At 46.1% G+C, this 24,267-nt stretch overlaps 2 protein-coding genes across 3 annotated transcripts in view; both read left to right on the forward strand.

Moving 5' to 3' along the window:
- Window positions 1–24,267, forward strand: part of LOC148144900 (uncharacterized) — a 492,750-nt gene that overhangs the window by 385,113 nt on the left and 83,370 nt on the right. The window lies entirely within an intron of this gene.
- LOC148144914 (uncharacterized) lies at window positions 9,658–24,259 on the forward strand. Of its 2 annotated transcripts, XR_015751667.1 has the most exons (3): window positions 9,658–9,865; window positions 15,801–17,417; window positions 24,130–24,259. XR_015751667.1 is itself a non-coding variant. In XM_087975158.1 (2 exons), exon 2 carries the CDS (start codon window positions 16,195–16,197, stop codon window positions 17,092–17,094), a length of 900 nt encoding a protein of 299 aa, XP_087831284.1. In that variant the 5' UTR covers window positions 9,658–9,865; window positions 15,801–16,194; the 3' UTR covers window positions 17,095–18,118. The 2 variants fall into 2 exon arrangements, 1 of the variants encoding a protein (XP_087831284.1); XM_087975158.1 differs by lacking the exon at window positions 24,130–24,259 and having other exon boundaries at window positions 15,801–18,118.

Below are 24,267 nucleotides of genomic sequence, written 5' to 3' on the forward strand. Positions count from 1 at the left end.
CTACTTGAGAAAAGAAAGCCATTTAAGTTGCTGAATGACTTCCTTCTATCCTAATAAATGAAAAAGATGACAAGAAATATAGAATGTTATTAGAAGGTGAAACATATTAGCCATGAAAGTTTTACAACAGTGAATAATATTAGATATACACAAAATGAAGCAACACATATGTATTTTTATATCAATGTGCTAATCCCTTAAATGCTGCTCAGTTCCATGAGAAACTACACTTTTAATTGTGTACCTGAGGAAAGAAGCAATCCATTTCTAGAATGCAAATTGTATTCAAATGAATGTGTTAAATTAAGAAAAAAAGTGAAAATACATTTAAGAGGGACAGAGAGCATCTGAGCACCTTGTCCCTCCCTGGGTTCACTGCAGTTGCCATAAGTGAACAGTTTTCCCCCATCTCTCCCTCCCAAGATGAAGAATGGAAAAGGGGAGACATTGCTTTGCTCCTCGATGTTGCCTAGAGGAGGGAGTTTTACACTGAAATTGAATGAAGATAGAGCTTCACTCCAGACTGCAACTTCCTTCCATTGTCCAACATGAGAGTACGGCACTTTCTGAGTGGGTGGGGGGTGGGGGGGGGAACATGTCAGGATAGATGCCGATAAAATACTTCCTTGTCAGAGAATCTAGAACTCGATGACGCAGATTATAAATAAGGGCTTTCCCATATCAGGCAGAATGAGGAATTTATTCTGTCTTCTTTATTGCAATGCTCCCACACAGAGAGTAATAGAGACTGGCTCTTTGAATGTATTCAAGGCTGAATTAAACTGAATTTTGAGAGACAGGGAATGAAAAGTTATTGAGTACAGGTAGCAAATGAAGTTAAGGCCACAGCAGGACATGCATGATCTTCTTAAATGGAAAGTAAGCCTGATGAATGGCAGTGGCAAGAGATTTAACACGTTCCATGTGTGAGTGATCCTTGTTGAAGCTGGACAGAGACATGGATTCCCACATCATAGTGAAACCGTGGAAATGTGAGGACTGTGGGAAGGAATTCAAAATTCCATCTTTGCTTGAACATCATTGCCACGGTCACACCGGGGAGCGGCCGTTCGCCTGCTCCATGTGCAGCAAGGGCTTAATTCATTTATCTAAGATAGTGATCTACCGGCAGAGTTTCACGGGGAAGAGGTCTTTCATCTCCTTTGTGTGGGAAGGAGTTCATTTATTTATCACCCTGGTGACCCACCAGCCGGCTCACACCAGAGAGAGGCCGTTCGCCTGCTCTAAGTGCATGAACGGATTCACCCAGTCATTTGCCTTGCTGATCCACCAATAGGTCCATACGAGGGAAGAGACCATCCTCCTGCTCTGTCTGCCTGAAGGTATTCATTAATTTGTCTGCCCTGCTTATGCACCTTCGGGTTCACACCAGGGAGAGACTGTTCTCCTGCTCCATGTGCAGGAAGGCGTTTTTTTCATTTATCCACCCTGGTGACCCACCAGCTGGTTCACACCGGGGAGAGGTCATTCACTTGGTCCGAGTGTGGGAAGGGATCCATTAACTCCTCTGACCTGCAGACAAACCGGCACATTCACACCAGGGAGAGGCTGTTCACCTGCTTCGTCTGCGGGAAAGGGTTTAGCCATCCTGCTGGCGCACAGGCGCATCCACACTGAGGATAGACCGTTCTCCTGGTCTGTGTATGGTAAGGGATTCACAGATTATTCCAGCTGCAGAGACACCACCGGTTTCAAACTGGGGAAAGTCCTTTCACCTGCTCCGTGTGCGGAAAGGGATTTAGTCAGTCATCCCATCTGCTCAGACACCAATCCAGTCAAGTAGAGCACGTTTGGATTCTTTGTGGGTGTGATTTGTATTAGTATTCAAGAGAAAGGGTAGTATTGCTGAGGCAGGACTGACTGCAGGTAGAGTAGGTGGCGGTGCATGGCTGATAGCATGGAGCAGAGGATCCAGAAAGAGAATTGTTGCTGAAGGTTTCGAATTTGTAGTGTGTACTGGGCATCCTGTCCAGGTTCAAACTGTGTTGGGCTGAATGTGGTCCAGAGTCCATGTGAGATCAGATGGTTCCATAGGCAGTTCGGAGGAATAGCTGATTTTGATGAAGGGCTTCTGCCTGGACATCGATCCTGATGAAGGGCTTATGCCCAAAACATCGATTCTCCTGCTCCTGGGATGCTGCCTGACCTGATGTCCTTTTCCAGCAACGCACTCTCGACTATTAGTACTCAAGAGCGCTTACATTCACTGGTCAGTTGAGCACCTATTAAGACACACTTACTGATTTGGAACATGCAGTGGAGTCGAGAGATGTATACCTGTCATGTTTTATTCTGTGAAAAAGCCTATCCCATGGAAAGATTGGCTTCAGTTTGTCCCTTCCCCAGGAGGCTGTCAGGACGATGACATGGGAAACAGAGAATGCTTGTCCAGTACTGAAGGTTGGACAAATTGGAAAAATGAGAGTTTCTGATAATGTCTTACAATTCTGGTGGCTTTTGGAGGTATTTTTGAAATTGTCATGGTCTGTGTGACCCACTGATGTTCCCAGAGTCTGAGCCACACCAAAAATGGCAGGATGGAGAAGGGTATGCAGACATGGGTTATATCCCTACCATAGAGTCATAGAACCTGACCGCATGGAAACAAACCTTTCCGTCCAACTCATCCATGCTGACCAGTTATCCCAAATTGGTGAGGCCACTTCTGAAATATTGTGTTCAATTCTGGCCTTCTTGCTATCAGAGGATGTTAAAGTTGAAAGGGCTCAGAAAAGATGTACAAGGATGTTGCCAGGCTTGGAGGGTTTGAGCTCTAGGGAGAGTCATAGAGTCTTAGAATCATGGAGATGTACATATGGAAACAGACCATTCATTCCAAATTGTCCATGCTGACTAGACATCCAAACCTAAACTAGTCCCATTTGCCAGCACTTGGCCCATATCCCTCAAACCCTTCCTATTCATATACCCACCCAGATGCCTTTTTGAATGTTGTCACTGTAGCAGCCTCCACCACTTCCTTTAATAGCGCATTCCATACACATGCCACCCTCTGCGTGAAAAAGTTGTCCCTTAGGTCCCTTTTCTCACCGTAACCTTATGCCTGCTAGTTCTGGACTCCCCCACTCCAGGAAAAAAAACCTTGTCTATTTCCCCCATCCATGCTCCTCATGATTTTATAAACCTGTATAATGTCACCCCTCACCCTCTGACACTCCAGAGAAAGTAGCCTTATATTGGTCAGAGCATTGAGTATATGAATTGGGAGGTCTCTGTCCAATGGTCACTTACTGTTCCATTCAATAATTCTATTGGAAGTATATGACATAGCTAAAGGACAAAAATACAACATATAATTGTATTTGAATCTCGGAGACTAGCATATTGAATATATAACCATTAAATAACACTAGATAGATCTCTGTCCCTTCTCAAGTTCCAGTCCTGATAAATGCCTTGCGGACCTGAAAGCCTTGAGAGACAGAGAGAATCTGAAACCCTTTCCATTTGATTCACTTCCTCTTTTTCCAGCTGCTATAACTGAATGGTTTTACTCCTCCCCCTCTCACTCCCCATTTCCAACCCAGGATGAGGAATGGAAAGGGGAGACATTGATTTGCTCCCAGATGTTACCCAGAGGGAGGGAGTTTCCCTCTGAAACTGGCCTCGTCCCGCGTTGTGACGTTCACGATGGAGGGCGGGGCGTCGTGAAGGAGCCAATAGAAATCGCAGCGCCGACCGGTGATGTCGCTGTGTTCCAAGTCCTTTTGGCCAACGGCCCGTACGTCGCACAAAGAATGAACCATACTTGGCGACTGACCATTTGCAAACCCTGGAGGACCCGAAAGGAGTCTGGTCCTCCTGCCAATCAGAGCTCACCTATTGTCTAAATGAGCTCGGGAAGCTGCTACTACTTGTCTGAATGAGATAGAGCTTCACCCCAGACTGCAACTTCCTTACTCTGTCCAGCATCCGTGATTATGGCACTTTCTTTCTACACCCTTCCCATCCTTTTCAATTTCTTTTCTCGTTCTGGGGTTAAACTGATATCCCTGCCCTACCTCAGCTCCTCAGACCACATCTCTGTTATGCTAATCCCAGTATACAGGCGTGTCAGACCGGTTCTGAAGCAGGTGAAAACCTGGCCAGGTGGAGCCATTTCTGCTCTTCAAGACAGTTTTGAGCGCACTGACTGGTGGGTGTTCAGGGAGACGACAAATGATAGCGATTCCATCAATTTAGAGGAGTACATGATGTCGGTGATTTCCTACATTAGCAAGTGTATTGACGGTGTCATTGTGTCCAAGACCATCACTACTTGCCCCAACCAGAAGCTATGAATGACTGTAAAGGTGTGTGCAATGCTGAGGACCTGTGATTCTACCTTCATAGCAGATGATAAGGCGGGCCTAACAACAGTGAGGGCCAACCTGACCCGGGCATCAAAGAGTCAAAATGTGCATACACAGAAAATACACAGCCACTTTCAGGACAGCAGTGATAAACTGAGCGTGTGGAAGGGCATCCAAGCCATCACTAACCACCGAACAGCATTGCCTGGTTGTGCTGGTGGTGCCTCCCCACTGCTGGATGAGTTGAACAACATTTTATGCATAGTTTGAGGCACAAAATGATGTGGCAGCGAGGAACTCCAAGCCCCCACCCACCTCCCAATTCAGTCTCGCACGACCAGACTGTGCAACAGTTTCTTCCCCCAAGCCATCAGACTCCTTAACACTATATGATTGGACTCTTTTTCTATCTGAAATTTTTGCATAACTTTGAATTGCTGCTAGAAAAATGTCTATTATTTATTGTTCTTTTATTATGCCATAACTTGCGTGTTTTGTACTTCTGGTCCCTCAAAGTAGAGGAGATGACAGAAACATTGGATGCTGGTGAGAGAACGTTCACAAAATTAATCCCGGGAATTGACGTGTTTGCTAATGATGCAAGGTTGAGTAGCTTAATTACACATTCATTTGAGTTTGGAAAAATGAGAGGAGATCTTAATGAATAAATATCAGAATCTTAGTGGGCCTGAAAGGTTAGTTGCCAAAAAGGTAGTGTTCATTTGTGGGAGAGTCTCAGACCAGAAGGAATAGTCTCTAATCTTAAGTGTTTGCATATTTATGATGGAGATAAGGTGGATATCTTCTCTGAGGGTAATGACTGACAGGGCTATTGAAGCTCTATCACTAAGTATAGTCAAGGCAGATGGTGGGCAGAATTTTAATCAATAATAAGGCATTAATGTCGATTTGTGGATTATAATATTAGACATTATGGTAATGAATGGTGGAGCAGATTCAATGGGCTGAATGGATTATTTTGGTCGAAGGTTTTGTAAACATCCTGTGGGATCTTGACAGGGCAGATATGGATAAAATGCTTCAACCTATGCATGATATTCAGACCAAGGGTTCCACAGGAACCAGAATTGTCTGTTTTGAATTTCTATCCTGTGCAGATGGTGATGCTTCCTGTAATCTCCTTTTACAGGGTATGAGAAAGGGAAGGAATTGCAGGCTGAAATATCAAAACAAGACAATCATAATCAGCCTTTGAATCTCTCAGGATTTATTATTTCTCTGCTGCCCTGTCTGCTTCGAAAGGTTTCAATCATCAGTGAGACTGAGGCACACAGACCTGAGTGAGAGTGTCCCAGTGAACTGACTGTGGGAAGAGCTCTAAGCGGATACACAGCCTGAAATAGCAACATCCCATTTGCAGTGGCAAGAGACAGAACACATTCCATGTGAGTGGTCTTTCAACTGATTGTCAAACCTGGAGAGAGATCAGGACTTCCACGTGATGGAGAAACCGTGGAAATGCGAGGATTGCAGGAAAGAATTCAAATTCCTGTGTCTGCTTGATTCCCATCATCGTGGTCACACCGTGGAGAGGCTATTCACCTGCTCAGTGCGTGGGAAGGCATTCGTTCACCTATCCACCCTGGTGACTCACCAGTGGGTTCACACCGGGGAGAAGTCATTCATTTGCTCAGTTTATGGGAAGGACTTCACCCATTGGACTTCCCTGCTAACTCACCAGCACATTCACACCAGCGAGAAGCCGTTCTCCTGCTCCACCTGCAGGGAGCACAGATTCCTCTGCCCTGCAGATACACCAGTGTGTTCACACCGGAGAAAGGCCATTTACTTGCTCAGTGTGTGGGAAGGCCTTCAGTCGGTTGTCCCATCGACTGAGACACCTCTTCAGCCACACCGAGTAGAGAGTTTTTTAATTCTTTGTGTAGGTGTGACTTGTATTAGTATTCAAGATAGCACACATTCACTGGTCAGTTGAGCATCTATTTAGAGTCTCTTAATGATTTGGAACATGCAGTGACATCAGGAGGTATATACCTGAAATGTTTGACTCTTTGAAGAAATCTGAGTTGGAAAGTGTGGCACTATAAGAAGTACAGCAGGTTAGGCAGCATCCGAGGGGCAGGAGAGTTGATGTTTCGAGCATAAGCCCTTCATCAAATTCCAGCGCCATACTTTTTGACACTGACCTTCTAGTATCTGCAGTCCTTGCCTCTGAGTCTGTGACGAAATCTGCCCGTGTAAAGATTGGCTCCACTTTCTCCCTTCCCAGTGAGGCTGTCAGGATGATTACATGGGTAAAAGAGAGAGCTCTTCCAGTGCTGAAGGTTGGATAATTAAAATTAGGAAAAAATAAATTTTCTTACTGCGGCTACAATCCTGGTAGCTTATGTGAGAAATGCCTCAAGGTATTTGGACATTGTCAGAGTCTGGTGACCAACTGAGATCCACGGTTTGAACCACACAACAAGTGGAGGATGGAGGGGGGAATGTAGACATGGGTTATGTCCCTACCATAGAGCCATAAAACTCCACTGCACAGAAACAGACCTTTCAGTCCAACACGTCCTTACCGACCAGATATCCCAAATTGATGAGGCCATTTCTGGAATACTATGTTCAGCTCTAGTCTCTCTGCTTTGGGAAGGATTTAACACTTAAACGATTCAGAAAAAGTTTACAAGGCTGTTGCCAGGGTTGAAGGGTTTGCGGTAAAGAGAGAGGATGAATAGGCTGGGACTGGTTTTCTCTGAAGCATCAAAGGTTGAGGGGTGACCTTTATAGAGGTTACAAAATCATGAGTGGTATGGATAGGGTGAATACTGATGCTGTTTCCCCAGTGTGGGCGAGTCCAAACCCCCCCCCCCTCCCCAGGATAAGGAATGGAAAGAGGGAGACATTGCTTTGTTCCCAGATGTTGCCCAGAGGAAGGGAGTCTCCCTTTGAAACGGGTAGATAAGATAGTGAAGAACATGTTTGGTATGCCTTCCTTTTTTGGTCAGAGCATTCAGTATAGGAGTTGGGAGGTCGTGTTGCGGCTGTACAGGATGTTGGTTAGGCCACTTTTTGAATATTGCATGCAATTCTGGTCTCCTTCCTATTGGAAGAATGTTGTAAAACTTGAAAGGATTCAGAAAAGATTTACAAGGATGTAACCAAGGTTGGAGGATTTGAGCTATAGTGAGAGGCTGAAAAGTCTGGGGCTGTTTTCCCTGGAGCGTTGGAGGCTGAGGGGTGACCTTATAGGGGATTATAAAATCATGATGGGCATGGGTAGGTTAGAAATATTGGGTCACAGACTTTAACCTCATACTTTCAATGCATTATCTGAGCTGAGATGGCATCTATTGTTAAAGCTATCTTGAGAATGTAACTTTTTAAAAAGTTCTGGGATTTACATATGAAGGAACCAAAACTAATTCATCTTTTGAAAAGATGAAAGATTTAAGCTAAATTTGTTTAATATTACATTCCTGAACAATAGTCTTGTGTGATTCCAGGCAGCTGGCCAATGACAGACGAGCTGTTTGGAGCATGGAATATCAGTACCTGTCACTGTAGCTCCTATTGGCTCCTTTAGGAAGTTCTCCATATACACTTAGGGCTATCTGGCTGCATGAGGGTTTTCAGGTTTGTGTCCTGGATAATATGTGATCATCAGGCATCTGGCAATCTACAAGAATTGCCACCAATGTTATGTTTCTTTAACTGTACTGACCATGATCACTTATTTTGCAATTTGTTTTTTTTTGCAGGAAGACATACGGAAAGAAATCTGAAAGCAAATGATACATCGACTTTTGACATAGCCACTTGATTCATTGGGACTAGAATATCAGCACCCATACCAATCGAGAAGAAATGTTTGTTTTTGTCTGCGTGAGAGATTTTGGATACTGGTGTGGCAGGAAGAACATTGAGACACAGATACGCAAGTGAGGAAGATTCAGGGCACTGACTGTGAAAGGCACTTTAATGATTTACTCAGTTTGGGGGATCAAAACCACACCACCAGAGACTGTTCACCTGCTGTGTGTGCAGGAAGGATATGTCGATTCTTCCACCTTACTAATGCACCAGCAGGTCCACACTGGGGAGAGACCATTCACCTGCCCGGAGTGTGGGAATGGATTCAGTCAGATGTGCAACCCTGTGGACACGCCAGCGAATCCACACCAGGGAGAGGCCATTCACCTGCTGTCAGTGCAAGAAGGGCTTCACCAGTTCCTCCCACCTGCAGAGGCACCAGTGAGTTCATGTGCCATCGCAGGGCAATTGAAGGAGTGACAGCTGAATGCCATTATCAACTGGACGATCAACCCAGTTCTGGGGACTCATGGGTTCGAATCCTGCCACGGCAGATGGCGGAATTGGAATTCGGTCAGAAGTCTTGAATTCAGAATTGGTAGGGAGGGAAAGACATCTGATTCACTCATATCCTTTTTAGGGAAGGAAATTGCCGTTGTGGGAAAGGATTCACTCAGTTGTCCTAGCTGCATTCTTTACCCAGTCTGGCCTACATGTAGCAGTATGGTTGACTCTTGACTGTCCCTCCTCCCCCCGGGGAGAAATTTACTTGAATGACGGCACGGTGGCTCAGTAGTTAGCACTGCTGCTTCATAGCACCAAAGTTCCAGGTTCGATTCCAGGCTCTGGTGACTGTCAGTGTGGAATTTGCATGTTGTCCGTGTCTGCGTGGGTTTCCTCAGAGTGCTCCGGTTTCCTCCCACAGTACAAAAATGTGCAGGCCAGGTGAATAGTCCATGTTAAATTGCCCATAGTGTTAGGTGCATTAGTCAGAGAGAAATGGGTCTGGGTGGGTTACTCTTCGGAGGGTTGGTGTGGACTGGTTGGGCTGAAGGACCAGTTTCCACACTTTGGTGAATCGAATCTAATCTAATCATATCCGAACCTAATCATATCCCTCTAAACCCTTCCTATTCATATACCCATCCAGATTCCTATTAAACATTGTAAATGCACCAGCCTCCACCACTTCGTCTGGCATTTCATTCCGTACACACACCACCCTCTGTGCGAAAAAGTTGCTTCTTCGGACCATTTATAATCTTTCTCCCCTCACCTTAAACCGATGCCCTCCAGTTTACAACTTCATCTGCCCTGGTGAAAAGACTTACAAAAGTTGAGCAGCCAGACAAAATGCAAAAAGAATACAACGTCGAGCTACAGGGAAAAATAAACTTGTGGCTCCAGCCGTTTTTTCTCCTTTTGGCCTTTAGATCCTTTACATCTGTCAGTAACTGTAGTCACCAAAGCGCACACTGCGCATGCTCCGAGGTGTCAGCGAGGAAGGCACATGCTCACCGGTGTCAGCAAAGTAGTACGCATGCTCCTCGAAGTCCGAAGAACGGCACGCGACTTCCTTTTGATGGACCAATGGTAAAGCCTGGAGGACCGGATGGAGATTGGTCCTCCTGCCAGTTAGAGCACCCCTATTGTCTGAATGCAGAAGGAGGACCATAAGCTTCTGTAGCTGCTGTGAAGATTGAGCTTCAGCCCAGACTGTAACTTGCTTCTTCTGTCCAACATCTGTGAGTACAGCACTTTCTTTTCTCACCCCCTATTCCATTTAGTTTTCATTTTGGTGTTCAATTATAGTCATAGAGATGGATAGTACGGAAACAGACCCTTCGGTCCAACTCGTTCATGTCGGCCAGATATTGCAACCTAATCTAGTCCCGCTTGCCAGCACCCAGCCGATATCCCTGTTCATATAGTGTTGATTTGCAGCAGCTGAAAGGAAAGGGAGTGATTCTCTGGGGTGGAGACAGACTCAGGAAATGTTGGACCAGGTCTGTGTCTCAGTTGGCAAACACATGGCAAATGCAGTACCTCAATGTGAAGCTATAGCCTTTGCTGTAGCAGAAAGGAGGTGCAGAAAGGAGGTGCGTTTTTAAATGTGATACATTGGGATGTGGAGAAAGTGAGGATTGCAGATGCTGAGGATCAGAGTCGCACCCATATTCCTAATTTCTTCGTCTCCGCCGCATCTGCTCCCAGGAGGACCAGTTCCAATACCGAACAACTCAGATGGCCTCCTTCTTCAAAGACAGCAATTTCCCCCCAGACATGATCGACGATGCTCTCCTCCACCGCATCTCCTCCACTTCCCGCTCCTCCGCCCTTGAGCCCCGTCCCTCCAATCGCTACCAGGCCAGAACCCCACTGGTCCTCACCTACCACCCCACCAACCTCCATATACATCGTATCATCCGTCGTCATTTCTGCCACCTCCAAACGGACCCCATCACCAGGAATATGTTTCCCTCCCCTCCCCTATCAGCGTTCCGAAAAGACCACTCCCTCCGTGACTCCCTTGTCAGGTCCACAGCCCCCACCAACCCAACCTCCACTCCCGGCACCTTCCCCTGCAACCGCAAGAAATGCAAAACTTGCACCCACACCTTCAGATTCCTGAAGAAGAGCTCATGCCCAAAACGTCGATTCTCCTGCTCCTTGGATGCTGCCTGACCTGCTGTGCTTTTCCAGCAACACATTTTCAGCCCACACCTTCCCCCCCCCCCCCCTTACTTCCCTCCAAGGCCCCAAGGGATCCTTCCATATCCACCACAAATTCACCGGCACCTCCACACACATCACTTACTGCATCCGCTGCACCCGATGTGGCCTCCTCAACATTGGGGAGACAGGCCGCCGACTTGCAGAACGTTTCAGAGATCACCTCTAGGACACCCGGACCAACCAACCCAACCACCCCGTGGCTCAACACTTCAACTCCCCCTCCCACTTCACCAAGGACATGCAGGTCCTTGGACTCCTCCTTCGCCAGACCATGGCAACATGACGGCTGGAGGAAGAGCGCCTCATCTTCCGCCTAGGAACCCTCCAACCGCAAGGGATGACCTCCGATTTCTCCAGTTTCCTCATTTCCCCTCCCCCCACCTTGTCTCAGTCCCAACCCTCAAACTCAGCACCACCTTTCTAACCTGCAATCTTCTTCCTGACCTCTCCGACTCCACCCCCACTCCGGCCTATCACCCTCACCTTGACATCCTTCTACCTATCGCATTTCCAACACCCCTCCCCCAAGTCCCTCCTCCCTACCTTTTATCTTAGCCTGCTTGCCACACTTTCCTCATTCCTGAAGAAGGGCTCATGTCCGAAACGTCGATTCTCATGCTCCTTGGATGCTGCCTGACTTGCTGCACTTTTCCACCAACATATTTTCAGCTCTGATCTCCAGCATCTGCAGTCCTCACTTTCTCCTAAAAGTACAGCTAGTCAGGCAGCATGAGAGTTGATGTTTTGGGCACAAGCCCTTCATCAACAATGATGTGTAGATGTACAATGGGACCTCAGTGTCCTTCTGCACCAGTCACTGCCAGTTGTCGGACAGGTGCAGCAAGCTATCAGCAAGGCAAGTGGTATATTAGCAAGAGGAATTGAGTTCAGAAGTGGGGATGTCTTCCTGCAGTTAGGGGGGGGGGTCATTGAACGTAATCACTGCTGAGTTCATGTGATATTTTGAACAACAATGAAATGGATGTTTATGGGGGATATTAAGAAAATGGTTTCAAGACCAGCATAGAACAGTTACAGTGTCAGACAGCACAGAAACAGCCCCTTCAGTCCAACTAGTCCATGCTGACTATGTTCTCAAACTGAACTAGTCCCACTTGCCAGTATTTGGTCCATATCCTCTGAATCTTTCCTATTCAGATACTTATCCAAATGTCCTTTAAATGCTCTAACTGCACCACTTCCTCTGGACATTCATTCCACACGCGAACCACTCTGTGTAAAATGAAAAATAATGTCCCTCATGTCTTTCAAATCTTTCTCCTCTCTCCTTCAAAATTTGCTCCCTAATCTTGAAACCCCCACACAAGGGAAAGGACACCTGCCATTCATGTTAGCTATATCTGTCATGATTTAATCAACCTCAGTAAGGTCACCTCTCAACCTCCTATGCTTCAATGAAAAATGTCCCAGCCTGTCCATCAAAATGTAGGTATATTCATATCCAGTTATGATCTGTGCAATACTGGTCCAGGCACGAAAGACCAAATGTCCTAGTCCTGCTCCCAATTCTCACCCTCTGTGTCCAGGACAGCAAGAGACCATAAGACATAGGAGCTGAGATTAGGCCATTCAGCCCATCAGGTCTGCTGATAGCACACAATCGCAGCTGATAAGTTTCTCAGCCCCATTCTCCTGCTTTCTCCCCGTAACCCTTGATCCCCTTGATACTCAAGAACCGGTCTACCTCCGTCTTAAATATTCTCAATGACCTGTCCTTTGCAGCCTTCTGTGGCAATGAATTCCAAAGATTCACTACTCTCTGGTTGAAGAAGTTTCTCCTTATCTCTGTTCCAAAAGGCCTTCCCTTTACTCTAAGGCTGTGCCTTCAGGTTCTTGTCTCTCCTACCAATGGAAACATCTTCCCAACATCCAGTCTGTCCATGCCATTCAGTATTCTGTATGTTTCAATTAGAGTGTGGGACTGTGTATCAGCATGAACCAGACCCTTCAGGGTGAGATGCAGCAGGAATTAGGTTCAGCAAAGTGAGAATGGAGGGAGTGTGTGTGGGATGGAGATTTTCAGCTTCGAGGGAATAAGAGAGTTTGCTATAAATGGGAATTTAGCAGATGGGTCATTGGGCCGAGGAGTGGGAGATGGAGTTTAATTTAGACAAATGTGAGGAGTTGCATTTTGGTCAAGCAATCCAGGCAGAACTGGCACAGTTAAGGGGAGTGTTGCTGAATAAAGACCTTGAAAGTGGAGTCTCAGGTAGCTAGGATAGTAAAGAAGGCATTCAGTATGCTTTCCTTTCTTGGTCAGAGCATTGAGTATGGGAGTTGGGAGGTCATGTGGCCGCTGTCCACGAAATTGGTTGGGCCACTTTTGGAACACTGCATTCAATTCTAGTCTCCTTGATATAGGAAAGATGTTGTGAAACTTTGAAAGAGGTTGGAAAAGATTTACAAGGCTGTTGCCAGACTTGGAGGAATTGAACTACTGGGAGAGGGAGAATAGGCCAGGGATATGTTCCCTGGAGCATCAGGGACTGAGGGGTGACCTTATGGACGTTTGTAACAGGCATGGATAGGGTGAATACCCAAGATCTTTTCCCCAGGATGGTGCAGTCCAAAACTAGACGGTGCATATTTGAGGTGAGAGGAGAATGGTTCACAAGTGTGGTTGTGAAGACTGGACTTTCAGAGCAGCTGTCAAAGATGTTTTGCCCTGACTGGGAGCAGAAGTTGTAACAGTGAAATCTTTCATTTATGAGCAAACAACTGAGTGAGTGAGTACATCCGGGATTTTGGGGGAAAGTGGGAATTCATTGCACTTTGGGGATGCAGCCCTTCCCTATCCAGTCATTTCTGCTGTTGGGTGAGACTAGACCTCAAGATTAGGGGGAGTAGCTTTCAAACAAAGATTAGGAGGAACTGTTTTTCCTGGAGAGTAGTGAATCTATGGAATTCTCTGCCCAGTGAAGCAGTAGAGGCCACTTCAGTATATTGAAGACATGGTTGGTGAATTAAGGGTAGTTTTGACAATGCAGGGAGGAGGAGCTGCGATGGTGCGATTATCTTAATGAATGGCAGAGTAGGCCTGACAGGACAAATGGCCTACTCCTGCTTTTATTACTATGGAACTATAAACCTGCATTTCCCATGGCTAACCCAGCTTCAGGATGACAAGGATTGGATCCTACATATTGAAGGGGTAGTTAAATGGGAAGTTAGGTAAAGGTGGAGGGTTGGCACTGCTAATCAAAGCACTGATCACAGGGTAGTCTGGTGTCAGCTCAGATTTCAGGTCCTGATTTCTCTGTCCTCTGTTGATCTCCCTGTTCGCTTAGAGTAAGATGTTGGTCTGTCAGCTCTGCTGGACTTCTGCTGAAGCTTTGACACCCATTTTTACACCATTTGGAACAATAAAACATTGAGTCAATTGAGACCCAACCCACCATCTCTCAGCCTGTCAACCATCAAGATACAGTGTTGTCATAGCAGGGAATCAAACAAGAAAAACGAATCAAAATTAGAAATAAATAGATACTCGTGCTTAATGTTTGTTCACTAGTAAGTAAACCAGAATAGGGCACTATAAGAATCCTGGGAGAACCCTATTTTGAGGAATTCTGTCCCTTACATCTATTAGTACCCAGCTATAATTTACAACATTTACAACCACAGAAATAAAGCATCTGTTTCTCAATGTCTGTGTGATATGCAGCACAGAAATAGATTTTTTATTTCTCTCATGCGTGTGTGTGTGTACACACAAGTCCATGGCAGTGAATTTATATTTGCAGCATTATATTTGCCGATACATTCTATTTTGCTCCTAAAATGAACAATCTCCAGGCAGTCAATACATATAGTATTATGTAAATTCAACTTTTGAAAATAGAACCAGCCTGACTCAAGGTTAGGATACAGACAGGCTCTGATCTCACACCTTTCATGCATTGTCTGAGCTGAAATAGAGTCGTAGAGATGTACAGCACAGAAACAGACCCTGCAATCCAACTTGTCCATGCCGACTAGATATCCCAACCTATCTAGTCCCACCTTCTCACACCCAGCCCATATCCCTCCAAACCCTTGCTATTCATATATTCCATCCAGATACCTTTCAAATGTTGCAATTGTACAAGCCTCCACCTCTTCCTCTTGCAGCTCATTCCGTACATGTACCACCCTCTATGTGAAAAGGTTGCCCCTTAGGTCTCTTTTTTATATCTTTCCCCTCTCACCCTAAACATATCCCCTCTAGGTCTGCCCTACCCCCCAATCCCTACCCCCCAATCCCTACCCCCCAATCCCTCCCCCCCCACTCTTCCCCCCCTTCCCTCCCTGATGAAGGTTGGTACAATTACAGTATGTAAAAGACATTTGGATTGGTGTATGAATAGAAAGGGTTAAGAAGCATATGGGCCAAGTGCTGGCAAATACAACTAGATTAATTTAGGATATCTGGAAGACTTTGGCTGAAGGGTCTGTTTCTGTGCTGTATGACTCTGGCTTTCTACTAATGTTTGCCACATCTGTATGTTCAGTTTCTCTCTGGTGTCAGTGTTAATGCCTTGATGTCTCATTTTGTTCCCCTCTTCCTGGGGGCGTTAACCATTTTGTGTCTGGTTGTTCCTCAAGAAGCTGCATGGCAGGTTCATCCTGAATTAACATTTTTGTTTGCTTCCCAAAATTAGACCTGCTCGCTCTCAGCAGCATCCCAATGTCGTGGAAGATATTAACTTTCAGGTGGAGTCATCCAAACTTCAGAGAGATGTCAGTCTTGATATTTTTGCTTTTCTGCCCCTGTAAGATCCTGAATCAGTACCTTCAGAATTAGCTAGAATGGAGTGAGAACAGAGAGAGAGAGTGGGATGGTGCTTTCAATTTTGGGGAATATTCTGCAGAAAGTAGAATTGCTTGTTCTGAGTTTCTATTCTGGACTGACAGTGATGACATTTGTAATCTCTCTTTTTACAGAGTATTTGAAGATAGAAGTTTCAAATCAACAGATGAAGGGCTTATGCCCAAAACGTCAACTCTCCTGTTCCTCAGATGTTGCCTGACCTGATGTGCTTTTCCAGCACACTTCTCGACTCACTGTACAGCATCTGCAATCCTCGCTTTGACATCAATATCTGACAGTCACTCAATCCATTAGGACCTCAGCAATTTTCAACTTAGATTCTGTGAGAAGGAGCAAAGCTTTTTGGTTCCTCTTTCAGTACATTTTCAGCATCAGTGGGACTGGATGAGAGACTCTACTGTTGAACCGCACTGAGTGTGGAGCCTGGAAGAGTGATACGGCCTGGAATGCGGAATTCACGGCAGGGAGTGGCTATACACGTGTTTGTGTGCAGCTGAAGCTTTGGCCATGGAGAATCCTGAGGAATCTCACCCTGTGAAGAAACCGTGGAAGTGTGGCGACTGTGGAAAAGGCTTCCGTGTCCCGTCTGCCCTGGAGATTCATCAGCGCAGTCACACCAGGGAGAGGCCATTCTCCTGCACCGAGTGCAGGAAGGGTTTTACCCAGGCCTCCACCCTGCTGAGGCACCAGCTGGTCCACACGGGGGAGAGGCCATTCTCCTGCCCTGAGTGCAGGAAGGGCTTTACCCAGGCCGCCTCCATGCTGAGGCACCAGCGGCGCCACACAGGGGAGAGGCCCTTCAGGTGTCCCGAGTGTGGGAAGGGCTTTACCCGGCCCTCCATCCTGCTGACCCACCAGCGGGTCCACACAGGAGAGAGGCCATTCCCCTGCCCCGAATGCGGGAAGGCCTTCAGCAATTCCTCCCACCTTCTGACCCACCAGTGGGTCCACACGCGGGAAAGGCCCTTCAGCTGTCCCGAGTGTGGGAAGGGATTCAGTCAAGTGGGCGCCTTGCGGAAGCACCAGCTGCTCCACACCGGGGAGAGGCCATTCAGCTGCCCCGAGTGCTGGAAAGCTTTCAGCGATTCCTCTGCCCTGCTGAGACATCAGCTGGTCCACACGGGGGAGTGGCCGTTCAGGTGCCCCGAGTGCGGGAGGGGCTTTAGCAATTCCTCCAATCTCCAGACCCACCGGCGGGTCCACACGGGGGAGCGGCCCTTCAGTTGTCCTGAGTGCGGGAAGGCCTTCAGCGATTCCTCTAATCTCCAGACCCACCGGCGGGTCCACACGGGGGAGAGGCCCTTCAGTTGCCTCGAGTGCGGGAAGGCCTTCACCTGCTCCTCCCTTCTGCGGAGGCACCAGCGAGTTCATTTGCCATCGCAGGGGGTTGAAGGAATGACAGCCTAGTGACATTGTGAACTGGACTAACAACCCAGTTCCAGCGAATCCTGCCACGGAAGATGACGGAATTGGAATTCGGTCAGAAACCTGGAGTTCAGTATTTAATGATGAAATCATTTTTCGGGGCGAAGAAAACTCCCATCTGACTGACTCATGTCCTTTTTAGGGAAGGAAAACTATTGTTAGGGGAAAGGATTCACTCAGTCGTCCCAGCTGCATTGTTTCTCTGGTCTGGCCTACGCATGACTGACTCCAGACCTACAGCAGTGTGGTTGTCTCTACACAGCTCCCCCCACCCATTCACAGGGAGAACCTTACTTGGATACAGGGTATGGATTGAAATTGTTGAGTTAAGCAATACTTTCTATGCGTAAAGGCTGTACCAAGGATCCAGTTACAAAGGGACAACTAGGTGCTAACTAATAGTAAAGAAACGGTGGCACAGCGGTTAGCACTGCTGCCTCACAGCGCCAGAGACCCGGGTTCAATTCCCGACTTAGGCGACTGACTGTGTGGAGTTTGCACGTTCTCCCCGTGTCTGCGTGGGTTTCCTCCGGGTGCTCCGGTTTCCTCCCACTGTCCAAAGATGTGCAGGTCAGGTGAATTGGCCATGCTAAATTGCCCGTAGTGTTAGGTTAAAGGGGTAAATGTAGGGGTATGGGTGGATTGCGCTTCGGCGGGGCGGTGTGGACTTGTTGGGCCGAAGGGCCTGTTTCCACACTGTAAGAAATCTAATCTAAAGTGGGGGGAGTGTGTGGGTTTTGACCTTGAGCTGTTTAAAAAAAATCAGTTACTTTTTTTTCTATGCCATTTTGCTAGGGGGATCTGAAGCTGTAACAAAGTTGGGTCACAATAAAGGTTACCTGAATTTACCGTTGGGCTCAGACTCACATTGAAAGCTGTGAGCTCTAAGTAGTTTTTGTTTTAAAGCTGCTCATTTCTTTCAGCCTCCTGCACTAAGTTTCCAATGTCATGTATCAGATGGAGCAGTGAATGAGGAGCTTGTATCATTAGAAATTGTAAATTTTTCAGGAGTGCAGATACTACATTGTTTCAGCAGCATTGTAAAGTTTACTGGCAGCACTGGGAGGTGTGGGATGTGTTCGCGAGAAACTGTTTTGAGGAGCCGGTCTTGAACTGGGGTGGATAAAGTTAAAAATCACGCAACACCAGGTTATAGTCCAACTCATTTATTTGGAAGCACTCGCGTTCGGAGTGCTGCTCCTTCATCAGGTAGCTGTGGAGCAGGATCAAAGCACACAGATTTTATAGCAAAAGATCACAGTGTCATGCAACTGATAGGATATATTGAACAAACCTTGATTGCTGTTAAGTCTTTCATCTTTTTGAATGGGTTGCAGGTTTCCTTAATGTATAAATCTCAGAATTTCTTTTAAGTTACAATCTCATGATGACTTAGGTTTTATAAAAATAGGTGACTTCTCAGCTCAGACAATGCATGGCAGGTGTGAGGCTTGAGTCTGTCTGTATCCCAATCTTGAATCAGACTGGTTTCATTTCTGAAGTAGAAATTTATAAAATACTACATGGATTGACTGCCTGCACTAACTGGCTGCAGATTGTGTGCTTTTTTGAGTGAAATTGCATGTATCTGCAAATGTAATTCTGTAAATGCAAATTCACCCCATTGTGAATTTGAACCTTGTGCATCAGAGTGCGCGTACCATGCTTTGTAAAGTGTGGGTGTGTTGGAGTACAAGCCTCAGGAGTTGAGAGTGTTGGGGTGTGTGTTTGAGAGGTATGGATAAAAGCGAGAGCTTGCATTTTGCTAAAACAAAGATGTGCAGGACTTGTACAGTTAATGGGAGAGCCCTGGGTTGTATTGTAGAACAGAGAGATCTGGGGGTGTTCAGGTACACAGTAGTTTGAAAGTTGCATCATTGGTAGACTGGGTGGTTAAGAAGGTATTTAGCACACTTGCCTTCATTGTTCACACCATTGAGTATAGGAGTTGGGACATAATGTTGAGGTTATACAGGATGATGGTGAGGCCACTATTGGAGTACTGAGTACAGTTTGTCCTGTTATAGGAAGAATACTATTGGAGAGGGTTCGGAAAAGATTTGCCAGGACTGGAGGATTTGAGTTATAAGGGGAGGCTGAGACTTTCACTAGAGCAGAGGAGGTTGAGGGGTGACCTTATTGAGATATACAAAATCATGAGAGGTGTAGTAAAATTATTAGCAAAAATAGCGAGGTGCAAATGTTGATATGTCGAGCTACCGGGGTGGGGTGGGGGGAGGGGTGGGAGAGGTGTGTGTGTGTGGTGGTGGTGGTCATTGAGGCTCTATCTTTTTTTCTCCCATTGGCCTTTGGATAGTTAGAAACTGTCAGTAACTCCATCTCCACAGAGTCTACCACACATGCTCCTCAGTGTCAGCAAAAACACCGCCCATGCTTGTAGCTGTCCGCAAAAACGGCGCTATGTTGTTTTGATGGACCAATGAGGAGTACTGGAGGACCGGTAGGAGTCTAGTCTTCTTGTTAAACACAGCCTCTCTATTGTCTGAAAGTGGACCATTAGCTTCTCAAGCTGTTGCTGCTTCTCTCTATGAATGAAGATTGAGATTCACCACAGACTGGAACTTCCTCTGTCCAACATCTGTGAGCACAGCGATCTCTCTTCTCTCCCCCCCTCTTCTATTCTCTTTTTTTCATGCAGGGGTTCAATTTGTGACTTGAAGCAACTAAAAGCAAAGGGAGGGAATCCAGGAGGGGACAGACTGGAAAAGTTGGTCCAGGTCTGTGTCTCAATTGGCAAACACATGGCAAATGCATTACCTCAGTGTGAAGTTATAGCCGGTGTTGTGGAAAAAGAAAACAGCACAAAGCATTGTTTAAATGATCATCTATTGGGATGACAGAAGCTGGAGATCAGAGTCAAAAAATGTGACACTGGAAGCACAGCAGGTCAGACAGCATCCGAGGAGCAGGAGAGTTGATGTTTCAGGCACTAGCCCTTCATCAGGAATGTTGTGTGGATGGACAAAGAGGTCTCAGCATTTTTTCACACCAGGAGAAATTGAGGTCTGCAGATGCTGGAGATCAGAGTTGAGAGTGTTGCTGGAAAAGCACAGCTGTTCAGGCAGCATCAGAGGAGCGGGAGAATCGACGTTTTGGGCTGATTCTCCTGCTTCTTGGATGCTGCCTGACCTGCTGTGCTTTTCCAGCAACATATTCTTCCACACCAATCAATGCCAGTTGTCAGACAGCTGCAGCAAGCAATGCGCAAGGCAAGTGGTATATTAGCAAGAGGAACTGAGTTCAGAAGTGGGGATGTCTTCCTGCAGGTATGGGGTCACTGAATACATTCAAGGCTGAGTTCATCTGATATTTTAAACAAAAATGAATTGGATGGGTATTGGGGAAGGCAAGAAAATGGTTGTGACGACCAGTAAAAGAAGAATTAAAGTCAGACAGCACAGAAACAGACCCTTATCCGAGGATGGATGTGGTGTTCCCTACATTGGACAAACAGGCAGAAAACTAGCGACTAGGATATATGAACATCAACTAGCCACAAAAAGACATCACCCACTATCCCTAGTATCCTTACAGATGCATGAGGAAGGACACCACTTCGACTGGCACAACACATCCACCCCAGGACAAGCCAAACAGAGACACGCATGAGAATTCCTAGAAGCATAGCATTCCAACCAGAATTCTATCAACAAATACATTGACTTGGATCCCATTTACACCCCGCCCCCCGAAAAAGAACAGGAAATGACATTGCCATACGAAATGATGCCACCACAGGAAATGACATCACCAACCCAAAGAAACCCAAACATCTAAATAGAAAGTGGGCTACACCACTGGTGCTTCATCTGGAGGCTCACTGCAGATGTTACCTAGTCTAGTGATGGAAAATGAACCTTTCAGCTCAGCAAGCAAACCGACATCCAGAACCTCACCCTGAGCTACAAACCTTCTCAAAACTCACCAGTTTCATGGTCCAATCTGGTTGCTGAGATTCTTCATATTGATGGATCCACTCCAATTAAACACTGGGAAGAATGAAGCCACTGGTTTCCAATTTTTTGCATCCATCTTCATTCCTCAGCCTCCATCTCTCTCCCTTATAACTCTCAGATTCAGCCAGGCTGTTCATAACTTGCTGCATTGGATTCTGAGAGTAGCTTCTGACCTGTGCCAGCACAAAGCCTCCTGTATCCGCCTCTGTCATCTCATTCGAGCCTGTCCCATTCTCAAAATAGCTGCTGCTGCCGGAATCATCTTTGGTCCCTTCCTTACCTCCAGGCTTGACTACTTCACTGCTGCAATCAATAATTTTACGCATTTGCCCTTCTGTAAACTTGAAATCATCTAAGACTTTGCTCTTGTTTCATGGCAACAATTCTCATTCCTCTGTGGCTCATGTGTCCACTGACCTGTGCTGGTGCCCATTCAAGCAACAACCAAATTTTAAAATTCTCATTTTAGTCTTCAAATCTCTCCAATGGTTTCTCCCATCTTTATCTTTGTAATCTCTGTATGTTGAGATGAGTGTGCTGCTCCAATAGTGAGTGTCTTTGAACAGAACTTGCAGGTAATGGTCTCCCATGTAACTGCTGCTCTTGACCTTAACGGTAGTAGTTTGAAAGGAGCTATCTAAAGAGTTTTGACTTTCCAAACATCCTGATATTGCTTTCTTGATAATTGATTCTAACAGCTGCCCATCAACAGCTGTTGAACTAACTGGTCTTCAATTTCTCACGTATTGCTTCTCTTCCTTTTTGAATACAGGTGTTACATTAGTATTTTTCCACTCCAGTGGATTCATAAGATATCAGAGGCCATTCAGCCCAACAAGTCTGCTCCGTCATCCAATCATGGCTGAAGTCAACTCCTTTCTAGCGCTTTCTCTTCGTAACCTTTGATCACCTTGACAATCAAGAATCTACCTATCTCAGTCTTAAGAAAGATTCATTGAGTTTATTTTATGTCCAAGGAATTTTGGAATATTGTAACTAACGTATCCACTGCCTTTAGTACATTAGAATGTAGGCCATTAGGCCCAGGGGACCTGTCTGCCCTCAATCCTGATAGTGTACCTATCGACGTTAATTGTTTAAGTTCTACCCTTTCGATAGCCTCTGACTTGCCGGTTCCAATAGGGATAGTATTGCTGTCCTCCAATATGAAAGCTGAGGAAAGTTTTGATTTAGCAGCTCTGCTATTTCAGTGTTCCCCCCACTAACTCAGCGGTTTCATCTTCCAAGGGACAAATATTTACTTCAGCGATTTTGTTCCCTTCAGCATACCAATACCAGCTCTTGCTATTCTTTTTGATATTTTGTGCTGGGTTTATTTCGCAATTTACCTTACCTATTTTTATGAATTTTATTCATATCCGTTTGTTTATGTCTGAAAGTTTCTCAATGCTTCAGCCTTCCAGAGGTCTGGAATAACATTGCTGAAAATTGAAAGAAAATACGTTCAAACTTAAAAGAAACTCACCTTTCAAATGGCTGGGGACGGGGAAAACGATTGCCCCGCCCCCATTGTCTCCGAATTCTTGGAAAACTCCTCCGACCGCGCCACTTCGGCGGGTGATGACGTCACCAGGAGGTCCCCGCCCCCTTTGAGTTGGCGCATGTGCAATGGGACAAAGACAGTGTGACTGAGTGTGGTAGAGGAATGGCGCCGGCGGATGAAGGAGCAAGAACAGGAGCCGCTGGAAAAGCTGAGCAGGTCCGGCAGCTCGTGTCGGGAGGAATGTGAGGAGGTGTTTCGGGTCCGGGGATCCTCCTTCAGAACAGGACCAGGTTTCAGGAACATCCCGGGGAGGTCGCCAGGCCCGAGCGCCAAGACCTGGCTCCTGCCCCCGGGGAGAGGAGACAGTGAGACAGGGTAGGATTGGGACCCGCGGGAGGAGGGAGACTGGGGAGTTTATAAACTCCTAGGGGGAGGCCTCAGGCCTCCAATAGAAGCCCCACAGGCCCAGTGTTTCCTTCACCGGCGAAGGAGCTCTCGGGTTGCCCGGGCAACCGGCCGCCAACTTTGTGAGGGTCAGGCGCCTGTTGTCTTGGGACGGGGTTGTTGGATTGTTGTATAATATTGATCTCTGTACTTTTAATCTTGAAGATTTTAAAAATGTACACTGGCTTCAATTTATGAATTCTAAGTACAGAAGCAAAATATAAACATCTCCTTGCATGCCTCCCAACATGTACATAGGGGCCAAGACCCTTTTGATTAATGAAGGTGGTGCCCAGCAGACTCCTGCTCACAACCTGTTCTGTCAGCCTTTATGGGAGAGATATGATAGCAAAACCCGTGTAGCCAAGTAATTTGAAGTCACACTTTGGTGCTTTAATCCCCTCAAATTCAGCATTACGTAAAGGCTATAGGTGTACCAGACTCCCTAGGACAGCCAGGATGGATAACAAACAGGAGAGCTGAGGTGTTATCCTCGTCAAGCCTGTAACTTCTGCAAAAAACACCATCAAGTTAGTTAAATGCAATGTCCCCTTCAGCAATCCCACGCTGACTCTTCCTAATCCACCTTTCTCCGTGTGACTACAAATTTTGACCAGAATAACTATTTCTGCTTTTCCACCAAATTTAAACTGGCTGCCCTATAATTGCTGAGCATATATTTACGACCTTTCTTAAATAAGGCTGCAATGGTTGCAGTTTTCCAGTCACTTCCTCCAATTCCATGGAAGACTGTTGAATTATGGCGAGTGCTCCCATAATTTCTGTCGTCCCTTTCTTCAAGATCCTTGGATACATTTCATCGAGTCCCAGTGCCTTGTCAACTTCTAAGTGCCAACAGCTTATCGAAGACTTCTTTCATATTAATTTTGAACTTATACAGTGACAAAGTCACCTTCTTGGTTGCCCCGTAAGAATTAGTTAGAGAGGAGTGAAAACAGAGGGGGAGAGAGAGTGGGATGGTGTTTTCAATTTTGTGGAATAAGAAAAGAATATTCTGCAGAAAGTAGAATTGCTTGTTCTGAATTTCTACCCTGCACTGACAGTGATGAATTTTATAATTTCTTTTTGCAGCGTATTTGAAGATCTGAAGACAGAAGTTTCAAAATGAACAGGTGGAAGCGTTATGCCGGAAACATTGACTCTCTGCTCCTCGGATGCTGCCGGACCTGCTGTGCTTTCCCAGTGCTGCGCTTTTTGACTCTGACTCTC

Source organism: Chiloscyllium plagiosum, unplaced genomic scaffold (genome assembly GCF_037043375.1).
Source record: "Chiloscyllium plagiosum isolate Xiang-an unplaced genomic scaffold, Cpla_swu_hap1 HiC_scaffold_27, whole genome shotgun sequence".
NCBI classification, from domain to species: domain Eukaryota; kingdom Metazoa; phylum Chordata; class Chondrichthyes; order Orectolobiformes; family Hemiscylliidae; genus Chiloscyllium; species Chiloscyllium plagiosum.

Bases quoted from the DNA above. Each gene is read 5' to 3' on its own strand.
- LOC148144914 (XM_087975158.1), top strand. From the start codon at position 16,195: ATGGAGAATCCTGAGGAATCTCACCCTGTGAAGAAACCGTGGAAGTGT.